The sequence below is a fragment of the Suricata suricatta genome, chromosome 4 (assembly GCF_006229205.1).
Source record: "Suricata suricatta isolate VVHF042 chromosome 4, meerkat_22Aug2017_6uvM2_HiC, whole genome shotgun sequence".
Taxonomy (NCBI): Eukaryota; Metazoa; Chordata; class Mammalia; order Carnivora; family Herpestidae; genus Suricata; species Suricata suricatta.
In genome coordinates this window covers 85074987-85087683 of record NC_043703.1, presented here as the reverse complement: position 1 = coordinate 85087683, position 12697 = coordinate 85074987, and the positions used below count along the sequence as shown (strand labels likewise).

Here is a 12697-nt window from a genome sequence, read left to right as displayed (position 1 = left end):
AAGGAAATGCTCTGTGATAGAGTTTAATATGCCCATGGCCCTTCAAACAAAATAGAAAATTAGCTGGATTCGTTATTTAATTTCCTGTAAGGTCTATGGAAACATTTCCTTATAATATTCTCCATACATTTCCAGTATCTGACTTATAGTAAGAATCATTTCTACTGTACTGTGTTGTGGTTCTGAACTTTCTATGCTTTTTACATGTGTATAGAGTCAGTAATTAATAAGGCTTTTTGTTTTTAAGAAACTGAGTTTATGGCAAGTTCAAATAATGAGGATGAATTAAAAAGACACACAAGGCAATTAGGAAGACATGGGTCCCATATTAGTCCATTAGGGCTGCCATAACAAATAACACAAACTGGGAGACTCAAACAACAGAAATGTATTTTCTAACAGTTCTAGAGAAGTCCGAGGTCAAGATGCAGCAGGGTTGGCTCGTGGTGAGACCTCTCCTCCTGGTGAGCAGCTGGCCGCCATATTGCTGTGTCTTCAGTGGTCTTTCCTCCGTGCATCCTCTTGGTGTCCCTTCCTTTTCTTATAAGGACAGCAGTCCTACTGGACTGGAACTCCACCCTTAAGATCTCATTTTAACTTAATTACCTCTTTATAGACCCTATTTCTATCTAGTCACATTCTGCAGTACTGGAAGTTAAGACTTCAACACATAAATTTGGTTGTTTTCCAACCAGGTCCCATTAAAGCTATAACTAGAACAAAGCTGATTTTAAGGATGTCAGAAGCACCAAAAGTTGAGGGAAAAATTAGAAGTAAAACCAATGAATCACAGAAGTAGTGATTGGGAGAAGTTTATTGTGCATAGACCCAAAAAGACAGTTTGCAGGCCAGGAGCACTCACACCAAAATGTGGAATGAAGATCATAAGTATATTATTAGAAAGCAGCTTATATAGTGTGATGGCAGAAACTGTTCTTTATAGTGATTGGCTACAGTATTAGAATTTTCTTAAATGAAAGGAAATTGATTAGTGGTTACTTCCTATCAATTTTAGAGAATTATTTAAATTTTGCTAATGATTTTCAGAGGCATAGGTAAAATGGGACCCGGGTCGGGCTGGCCGGTCTTGTCTTATGAAATAAGCTAAATTAAGTGTTTCTTGTGTGACTAGACCGGTTTTGTCTGCTTGGGGAATTTTCAAGTCTGGTTTCCATTTGTGTTTGGTTTTAACAGAAGCAAGAGTTTATAGGTCTTCTCTGACAGTAAGAAAGGCCAGGTTAGGCTGTGGAAACATCCTTCTAACCCTCTGATGGCCTAAAACAAGAGGTATTTCTGGTTTACGCTACTTGTCTGTCACTGGCCAGCAGACGTCTCTGTGCATCATGGTCACTCAGGACCCTGGGCTTATGGAGCAGGTGCCATATCGAGCACTGCAGGGCATTGCACCAGAGGGTAAAAAGATTTATGGAATCTCATCTCAGAAGCAAGTGCCCCATCTCAAAAATAATATAAATCACTTCTTCCCCAACTCATTCAAACTCAAAACTTGGCCAGGCAAAGACACATGGTGGAGTTGAAAGTGCAATCCTATCAGGTGTCTAAAAGAAAAAGAAATACAGGGTAAACAGTGCTAATAACTATCACTTGGTCACTCCAGAGCCCCACCATGGATGCAGCTTGGGTCAGTTGCTCAGAATCTGCTGCTTTTATAGATCTTTCCAGTTTCACTCCGAACTCTGATCCCTAGTGTTTATTATTCAGTTTCTGGCCCTCATAACCCAAACTTCTTTGTGGACCTTTTTCATCTCTTAATGAGTCTCATGGTATTTATTCATCAACACCTAGTGAAGTCTCTGTGGGCTTCTCAGAAAATGCAGTTGTTGTAGCTCATAACTAGGAAAGGGTTTCACCGGCCATCCCTGCTTTGTAAATGGGCTTTTCTCTAGGGTCTGCCTACTCCTGCTCTTGAATGGGAAGTCTCATGCCTAAAGTCACAGGAAGCTACCCCTTCCCGGGATGCAGTGTCATAGAAGTTACCCTTACAAGGAGCCCTATGCATGGTGAGGAGGAGGGTTCATAGTCACAAGATATGCAATAAATGATCATTAAGGCCTCAGCTATCAGCATCAGAGGAACCCATAAATTTATTATGGAAACAAATAGCTTTCTCATTTTTGGTTTTAAGGATGGTTAAAAGTCAGTACATTTAATGGACCTACATGGGTATACGTTTTCTGTATTTTATGTGAGGTGGTATAATGTTAACACAAAGCATCCTGCAAAAAAGTGAAAAATATATATTGTAAACTACCAGTAAACATAATGCAAAGAGGTATGGACAATAATGAAATTAAAATAGAATTCTAGAAAATATTCAAATAATCAAAATGAATGCAAGAAAGGGGAAAAACAGGAAGAAAGGAGAAAATACATAATAAAGCGGTTGATTTAAATATAAGCATAACAGTGGTGGACAAAATGAATGAATATTTTAGAATCTCTAAAAGGAAGAGAATTTTACTTGAGTCCAAGTTAGGACAGCTGCTCAGGAAACACGCTCTTCACAGGGAAGAAATTACTCTGGAGAATGAACCATTTTTACAGGGTTATGTACTTTTTTACATCTTGTAAAAGCTCAACAGATTACAGATTAACTTATAAGTGGGAATCACACGTTTTATCATAAAGGAATGCAAGGATTAAGAACACCAACTGATATCTCAAGACAAAATGGTTTTCCTTTAGGCTACTCATCCGCAAAGCAGGTGTACAGTGCATGGATGGCCAGCCATAAGTCAGGCGCTTGGTTTGAGCAAAGTTTATGCACAGTCATGCTTACATGAATTAGAAAGAAATCTAAAAATGGCTTCATCTGCATATCAGGCTTTTAGAGAGTTTTTCTTCTCATAACAATAATTACATTAAATGCTAATGGACCAATGATCCAGTTAAAAACTGAGATTATCAGGGGCGCCTGGGTGGCTCAGTCGGTTAGACGTCTGACTTTAGCACAGGTCATGATCTCACAGTCTGTGAGTTCGAGCCCCACATCAGATTCTGGGCTGACAGCTCAGAGCCTGGAGCCTGCTTCAGATTCTGTGTCTCCCTCTCTCTCTGCCCCTCCTCAACTTGCACTCTCTCTCTCTCAAATATAAATAAACATTTAAAAATATTTTTAAAAAACTGAGATGACAAAAGTTGACTATAAAACAAGATTCAAATATATTCTATTTATAAGAAACACAACATAATTATAAAGATACAAAGAAGTTGAAGTAGATGAATGAAAAAGATACACCAGGCAAATAGTAAACATAAGAATGCTGGAGTTGTTATATTAATATCAGATAAAATAGATACACAAGGAGTGATCACTTTCTAACTCACATTGTGAGACCACCTCTACCCTAATACCAAATCCAGGCAAAGATGATGCAAAGAAAGAAAACTACACACCAATATCCATCATGAATACAGTCCAAAAATACTTAAAGAAAATATTAGCAAATCAAATTCAGCAATATACAACAAGAATAATAAATCCAGACAACAAAATGTACCAGACCAGAAATGCAAGTTTAATATTGGAAAAAAATCTATCAATGTGATCCACACTGTAAACAGTATTAGTAATTGTATCATTAGATGCAGAAAACCATTGTACATAAATTCAACACCCATTTGCGATAAGAAACTCCTAGCAAGACAGAAAGAGTAAGTAACTTCTTCAATCTGACAAAGGATTTTAATGAAAAACCAGAGCTAACATCATACCTAAAGGTATTCACTCTCAACACTTCTATTTCTTAGGCAAGAAATAAAAAAGCAGTAAGACAAGATCGCTAAGGAAGTAGTATTTGTGGAAGACATACTGGCTTATATAGGAAATCCTCAAGGTGAAAGCAACTACTAGAATTAATAGGCAAATTTAGCAAGGTCACAGGACATAGCACTAATGTACAAAAATCAAAGCACTTTAATATAGTAGTGGTGAATGACTTTAAATGCTAGCCACAAAAGGAAATTTCAAAATTCCATTTATGAGTACTGTCAAAATGAAAATTCTTGGAAGCAAATTCAACAAAGATGTACAAGACAATAAATTTTCACTGAATAATATAGAACATTGTTAACATGATTTAGAAGACCTAAATAATATCATATTTGTTAATGGGATATTCAATATTATTAGAGAGGACAGCTTTCTCTTAATTGACCTATAAATTCAATAAAATATGAATTAACACAGACCCTACAGATTAAGGGCTCAGTCCTATACAACAGTCCCCTAATTTGATGTCTGTCTCCATTAGAGACATCATTTGCAAGTCTGGCACCCATCCTCTGACTGGCTGTAAAAATGGAGGTCCTCACAACCTTCTTCTCAGGTTTGGTAATTTGCTAGAATAGCTCACAGGTCTCAGGAAAGCAGTTTACTTCTGGTTACCAGTTAATTATAATGGATGTAACTCAGGAGAGCCATAGAGAGGCAGAGAAAGAGAGGAAGAGAGACATAGGGTAAAGCATGGGGGAGGGGTGCAGAGTTTCCATGTCCTCTCCAGACATGGCACCCTCCCAGTACCAATCTGGATGTTTTCTGACTCTGGTTGTTCATGGTTTTACTGGAGGTTCCATTACATAGGCATGATTGATTAAATCGTTGGCCATTGGTTATTGAACTCCATCACTAGCCCCTCTCCTCTCCCTGTAGGTCATGGGGTAGGGATGAAAAGTACAGCTTTCAAACCACTTGGCTATTTAGGGGAGCCTGGGTGGCTCAGGTGGTTAAGCATCCAACTTCGGCCCAGGTCATGATCTCTCAGTCCGCGGGTTTGAACTCCACATCAGGCTCTGTGCTAACAGCCCTGAGCCTGGAGCCTGCTTCAGATTCTGTGTCTCCCTCTATTTCTGTCCTTCCCCTGCTTGTGCTCTGTCTCTAGCTCTCAAAAATAAATAAATGTTTAAAAAAATTTTATAAATAAATAAATAAACACTTGGCTCTTTCTTCTGGCAACTAGTCCACCTCCAGAACCTATCTGGGACCCAGGCAAGAGTTACTTCATTAGCATAAACTCAGGTGTGGTTGAAAATTGCCCACTATGAATAACAAAGAATGTTTGGCTCGCTCAGAAAATGGCAAGATTTTTTTCGGAAGTCTGTGCCAGGTACTGGGCACAAAAACTATAAGTATAACTATAACAGTAACTATATATATTTCCTCTTATATCACAATATTGAGTCTCCACTTTGAGTGAAGAGGGTAAATCTAATCTTGTTTCCACGAATGCCATGGGCATGTTCGTGATTTAGCATTGGCTGAGATTTCCTCTCCAGTATGTGAAAAATACACACACGATTGTGATTGAAATGAATCCAAAGAAAATCTTTTACAACTGTAATGACATCCAGAGCCATGTAATTTGAAAGATAAGAATTGTTTTTCATGGAGTCATATGGATCGTGTCTGTAAATGTAGTCTTCGTAAATTATATGTACTACTTTAGCTTCTGAAACTACGGTGGCATCTTTCTGGCAGGCATCCTGGTATCCAGAGACAGGGCTGGCCCAAATGACTTTCCCAGGCCCTTGCAGCAGACCCGGTAGCTACTTATAACCTGAGAGCCATGCAGAGGGATTTTGTCTGTGGCGACAACATGCAAATCTTTGAGTCTTAATCATATCCCCTGTGTTTCCTCTGGATTTGAGAGTCAAATCAACTCCCAAGTCCCACTAACACTCATTCAAACCTGCCTCTTTGGGGTCTATTTGGCCCCTCATCTTGGCTCCCCTTCTTGGGATGTGAGCACACCTCCAAAGTGCAACATGCAGGGCTTCTAGGACCTGCACGTGGTTTGTCCGAGGTCAAACAGAAGGTAAAACTGGACTAAATAAACTCACTGAGTTGGGATACAATCACTAAGCTTCTTTTGCAAGCATTTTAAGAACTTAAGTCACAATTTTCTTTCACTCGGCCAAGATTTTTCTTAGAATTTGGCTTTACTTTGCTTAAATAGAGACCAATGTTATAACCGTTTTGTAAAAATATAGTTGTTACACAAACAGATCACTAGATATTGTCCAGGTCAGCCACGTACCAGACATTCAAATGGCATTAGATGCACAAAAGATTTATAGGGGAAACTCCTGTAAGAGAAGATAGGGAAGGAGCTTGGAGAAACAGGGAGCCTTGGACCACTGTGCAGTGACCCCCGGACACTGGATGGGAATGTCCAGCTGTATTTCTGAGAGAATTTATCAAGCCCAACAAGAATCTTTAGGGCTAAGAACACCCATCAGCGGAATCCTGCACCTTCTAAATTAGGTCTGCCCCAGTGTCCTGCACACCTTGTGCTTGGCTCAGGGCAGTGGTGGGAATCAAGATACAGTGGCTAGTTGCTCAGTTTCATTTCCTGCATTCGGAGACCTGAGGGGTCCTGAGTGGGTCCAAAGATAAAGGGTAGATGGTAAATGCCAGGCAGATAGATAGATGATGGATAGATGGATGGTTGGATGGATATAGATAGACAAGCAAGATTAGAAAAGTTACATATGTGTGTTTACATAATATTTACACATTTACATACATATTTATAAATATATCTACATTTATATTTACATATGGACTATAATACCTATATATAATATTTAGAGTGGTTTTCCCTGGGAAGGACTGGGTTTGTGGGGATTTTCCTCTGAACTTTTATATTTTCTAAAATTTCTACACATCTGCATGCATATTCTTTTTTTTTAAGTTTATTTATTTTGAGACAGAGAGTGAATGTGCACAAGTGGGGGAGGGGCAGAGAGGAGAGACAGAATCTCAAGCAGGCTCTGCACCATTAGTGCAGAGCCCGATGTGAGGCTTGAGATCATGACCTGAGCTGAGATCAAGAGTCAGATGCTTAACTGACTGCATTACCCAGATGCCCCAGCAGCATGCATACTTGTAAGCAAATCCAGTTTGAAATCTGAGCAATCCTCTCCTTCTCTCTTTTTAAGACAACCCCTTCCCTAATTTCAGAAATGCGCAGTCCTCATAGTGGGTGTGTGGGTGTGAGATGTGGATATGTGTGTCCTCGCTTAAGCCGATTTGCACCAAGATTTTTGCTTCTTCTTTTTCACCTTCCCCATCTTCTCTTTCTACCACATGATGCACTAGAAATATCCCTTTGGGAGAGGAAACAATCCCATTTATAATCTTCTGTCCACATCTCCTTAGCTAAGCAAGCTTGTTTCTTGTTTCTTGCTTAGTTACTGACAAGTTACTGGCTGCTAATTGTATTAAAAAGACAGGAACTCATCCAGACCCTGAAAACGTGTGTCCTAAACTCTCTGAAGAAACAGAGTGGATCCATTTAGAGGACAAGTCACAGATTAGGACTTTATGGAATTCAAAATGAAGTTGTGCCCTGAGAGATTTACAATAAAAACCCGCTAGTCCATAATACAGATTAATTTCATTGTAAGGCCATTTTGCTTATAGAAGCTGTGCTGAATTGAATTGTGTCCCTCCCGCATTCACATCCCATCCAGAACCTCAGGATGGGATCTTATCTGGAAATAGTTCTTTGCAGACACAATCAGTTAAGATGAGCTCACACTGGAGTATGGTGGGCCCTAAGTCCAATGACTAGTCTCATTCATTGTAAGAAAACAAGGTGAAGGCATGGAAGAGGAGGGAAGGCCATAGGTAGACAACAGCAGAGACTGGAATGTTGTGTCCACAAGTCAAGGAACACCGAGGCTTGCCAACAACCCACCAGAAACCAAGAAGAAGGAAAGAAAGTCCTCTCCTAGAGCCTTGACAAGGAGTGTGGCCCTGTCAACACCTTGATTGTTGTTTCTGTTGTTCAATAAGTTTCTGTTGGTATAAGCCATCCAGGTTTGTGGCATTTTGGTACAGACACTCTAGGAAACTCTTACTGAGTGGGGATGTGTCAAAGCTGAACTAGGAAAAGGGGATGTGTCTGTGGACCTGTGAGCAGAGAAGCCACTGCACACCTTCCTCATGTCCCTTCTCCCCATTCAACGAAGTCCGTTAGTGCTATATCTAGCACCCTATGTGAGGATTAGTGACAACGGAGCTACCTTGAGGACTGTCCTCTCTGCCAACTCACATTCCAAAGCCAAAAGCCATTCTGTACTGGATGAGATTGTTTTCTTCTTGAAATTCTCTTTATTAAAGGTATTATTGTTCCCAGGGCTAGAGGATGTCGAGATTGAAATTTCTATTTAAAGGTAAGTACTCACAGCTGTGAGGGCCATGCAGGAACAGGAAACCACACAACACATTGTCATTTCCGTAACATCAGGGCAGAATAAAAGAGTCAAAATAAAGGTCCAAAAGGATCTTCAAGGGAAGATTAAATGGAACAAAATTGGAGGCTATAAAATGGCATACTGTAAAGGCATGAGAATGCCTTATACACAGAAGTAACATCATATTTTAAGACCCATTATTAGGAAAACCCCAAAACAACAAATTACGTTCAGCTTTCAACTAACAAATTTCCAGAAAAACAGAGAAACGCTTGTGGGTTTTTCCCATTTATTATCTTTTGAATTGAACTTTTTTCTGTTTAACCCTCTTTCTTCATACTTTCACAAACAAAGAATAAATGTGAAAAATCACCACTTCTGCAATATCTTGTAGCAAAGCCCTCTTCTCTTAATGAAGGTAATATACAGTCTGTGATTCGGAAAGGAAATTCAAGTCGAGCGATTCTGTAGGGGAAAAGTAGGGCCAGGCAAGACCATTTTCCCAGTGAGCACTATATTTGGGGCCCAAGGATCCAAACCAGATTAAGAAAGAGGAGAATGGATTTCCAAGAGAAGTAGGCAGGGAGCAAAATGCTAGGTATCATTGTAGAAAGGAATTTCTCCACACTTGGCTGGACAAGGTGCACCTGCTCAGTGTGTGGGGGGGGGGGGGCAAGGGAGGGGGACATGGACAGGATCTAGAGAACAGTATTTAAGTACTGATTACAGCCATGTTGTGTGGTGTTCTGTGGAGTGCCCATAGTTACAACAATAATCAGCTAAATATGTAAAACTTGAAAAAATGGAATAATTAAATTCTTCTTAGAGAACACCAATTCATCATTCAGGGATGTAGTACAATGGTGCATTTTATTGAGTCCCAGGAAAGGACGTGATGGGGTGGAAGGACTCAGCCGGCCCCAGGGGTCACTGGCTCCTGCCCCAACCCCTACCTCCTATCTCAAGAAATAAAAGTAGGAGAAATTACTTATTAACAACTAGACAATGGGGAAGAATTCTGTCTACACACCACAAACTTTTTTTTTAATGCTTATTAATTTATTTTGAGAGAGAGGAGCATGCATGCAAACAGACAAGGGGCAGAGAGAGAGGGAGAGAGAGAATCCCAAGCAGGCTTGGTGCTGCCAGTGCAGAGCCCAATTTGGGGCCCAAATCCACAAACCATGAAATTATGACCTGAGCCAAAAACCAAGAGTTGGATGCTTAACTGACTGAGCCACCCAGGTGCCCCACAGGCCACAAAGTTTTAAACAATTCTGCTAAAAAAGTTTTTGGAGATACCAACTGAAATTTAAAACCTATCATAAATCCCGTACTGCCTAACTCTTTTTTCTTTCTCCCTCCAACTTTATTGAGATATAATTGACATATACCATCGAGTAAATCTGGATAAGATGTTTTATCTCCATACAGAGATGGATAGCAAAGTTTATTAACAGTTTACCCAGTGACTCTAGGGCACCCATGGACAGCGATACTCATTATTGTTTAGCTGTTCGTTCTGTTTCTGCTCCTGGAGAAGCACCTCACTCAAACAAATGTGAGGCGCTCCTTAGAAAAAATGCAAATAAGATGAAATGGGGCTTCGCTTTAAATATACTTTGATGGTTTATGGTTGTGGACCTAACAAGAAACCAGCCTAGGCTTTTTTATTGCCCAACACTGTCAAAAGACAATAATCTTTTATCATAAAGGTGATGTCATGGGGTGGGTTGGGGGGCTAAGAGGCCCTGCAAAGAGCAGACCTGGAAGGGCCAGGACTGGGAAAAGCGCTGGGCAAGGAATGGCAGATTGAAGACCACAGACAAGGGGTCAGCATGTACACAAAGCAGCCAGTAGTTCTGGTAAGCCCTGTGGGTGCAGCCGAAGCCAGTATCCAAATGCTGCCCAGGAACCCTGACGAACACTGAGTGTTTCAGCAAGGACAGACAAATTGAAGATGGGCAAGTCAGAGTCAAGCAGGAGGCTCAGTCCTGAGCAAGGCTGGCAGGTTGCGGAGTGGGGGACATTCCAGAGGTAAGGTGAGAACAGAGTGTGAGCTGGGGCAATGAATGGGATATAGACCTAACTATTCTGGAGGGACTGCCCACACCTAGAAAGAATTCTGCACATAGAACATAATCATTGACCCTATTTCCTTAAGTTATAGCTTCTGCTCCTCCTCTGATTATATATATATATTATATTATATATATTATATATATATAATGTATATTTTCCCCTAGTATAGGTATATGCTGTGGGTTATCAGGACTCTTCAGGGCCTGATATTCTCAAAGGACTTCATTTTCTGCAGTGATCTTACTTGTACCTGCTTTTTGTGTCTCATTCACTGTGTGCAGCTGCCACTTTCCAGAAGCTTGGTCTAACTTCTGGGCCATCAGGCACATGACATTGTGATCCCTAGATCACTGTAATTTCAAATCAATGTTGACATGAGTAGAGAAATAGCAGGCAAATTGCGAGCGTGTATCACAGGGGTCAAGCCCTTTGGAAGATTCAACGAGTGGCCGTGTATGGAAAGTGTAGCAGGTGAGGTCCAACTGAGAAATAGAAACCACCACAAAGTAAGTTAAACAGAAATTTTAATATCAAAATCTTAACTCTAATGAAGGAACAACTGTAAGATATAAGAAAACACTCCCTGGTATGCTAGGACTGAGGGATGGCCATACGAAAGAAGGACAGACTTGGAAGGGGTTCAGGTCTCACTGGAGAAGGTGTGGATGGACCACTGGGCAGAAAGAAGCTGGTTGGTTTAGCCAGAGAAAGTGGTATGGAACTGCTGGGCAAACAACAGGTCACCGTCAGGAGGGCAGGCAGGTTGCAGGCATCAGCAGTGGGTGGCAGGGGCATGCAATGGGAGCTAGGCTTAGGAGGGGGCAAAGGGACATCAAAGGAGCAGGGTGTGTGGGCAGGGAACACAGGAGAGGGTTTACAGACAAGAGGGCTGCTCAGGTGGACCCCTAACCACAGGCAAGCTGCAGGAGGGCCAGGCCAGGTTGTCTTTAGCCAGCAGTGTAAGGTCACAGAAGAACCGCTTTCATGCCCTTTGGCCCCAGCAGGACCCACCGGAAGTCTTCTCGGTCACGTAACTGACTGATGCCCCTTCCACCGGAAGTTGCTGGAAGCTCCTTCCTCCTGCAGTGTCCCTTCAGCGCCGTCTACTGAGAAACCCATGACTTGGTGCTCTCTTGAAAGGAGAAAAATTTTGCTGAGGGAATTCGGTTGTTTGTAATAAAACGCATATGGAAAGATGCGTTCTGAGCTGGGAGGAAATAAGCTGGCAACTGACACAGACTGTGTAGGGAAGAGACTGGCACAGAGTGGGTGCTCAGTGATTGAAAGCTGTATCCGACAATTACTCAGTGTCACAGAATACATTTAAATTATTTGGAATACATTTAAAAGTTAGGTATTAGCCCTGCTTATACTCGTGGTCATGTAACTCATTGTTGTGTGTTATTTAACTAGACATGAAGTTAAGAATCTGTGTCAAGTATTTCTCATTTCTAATTTCTTTACCTTTTTTTTGTCTAGGTCTTATACAATATATTAATTGCCTTCACGAAGATGCATAAATTTGAAGACATAGAGCCTGTCGACATTTTGGCTGGATGTGCCCGATTCGTCATTGTGGGGGTTGGGGGGGTATTTTTTGGCATCATTTTTGGGTTCATTTCTGCGTTTATCACACGTTTCACTCAGAACATCTCTGCAATTGAACCTCTCATTGTCTTCATGTTCAGCTACCTGTCTTACTTAGCCGCTGAGACCCTCTACCTTTCTGGCATACTCGCGTGAGTATGAACTGAGGACCAACTCTCAGAGCAATAAAAGAGAATTAATTAAAGACCACATTGTGTGGACTAGCATCTGGAAAAGGCAGGGCTTCGGACAGTAATCCTCAAAGGTATTGCTGGATTCAGGCTTTTTTTTTTTTTTTTTTTTTTTAACTTTTGTAAAATCCGATTCAGGTCCCTTGCCAAACAAATATGTTTTCTCAGCATTTGTACTTGCTGTTTTCCTGAATTCCCTAAGCATAGCAATTATAAGGTCAATTTACAAGGCTCAGAAGAGCTGATTAGGGAAGAACTAGAAGTCCAAGGTTAAAGTCTCATTATAATAGTTTTTTCCTTGAAAAATTCATTATTTTTTAATAGTTTATTGTCAGATTGGTTTCCATACAACACCCAGTGCTCTTCCGCACAAGTGCCCTCCTCCATCACCACCACCTCTTTTCCCCCCTCCCCCTTCCCCTTCAACCCTCAGTTCGTTTTCAGTATTCAATAGTCTCTCAAGTTTTGCATCTCTCTCTCTCCCCAACTCGCTTTCCCTCTTTTCCTCCCCGTGGTCCTCCATTAGGTTTCTGCTCTTCTTCTGTTAGACCTATGAGTGCAAACATATGGTATCTGTCCTTCTCTGCCTGACTTATTTCCCTTAGCATGACACCCTC

At 41.0% G+C, this 12697-nt stretch overlaps 1 protein-coding gene across 1 annotated transcript in view; it reads left to right on the top strand.

Moving 5' to 3' along the window:
* SLC9A4 (solute carrier family 9 member A4) overlaps positions 1-12697 on the top strand; it is a 63135-nt gene that overhangs the window by 18053 nt on the left and 32385 nt on the right. Inside the window, exon 3 of the mRNA XM_029936202.1 lies at positions 11782-12041. Coding sequence (XP_029792062.1) covers positions 11782-12041 — 260 coding nt within the window. The remainder of the gene's footprint in view (positions 1-11781; positions 12042-12697) is intronic.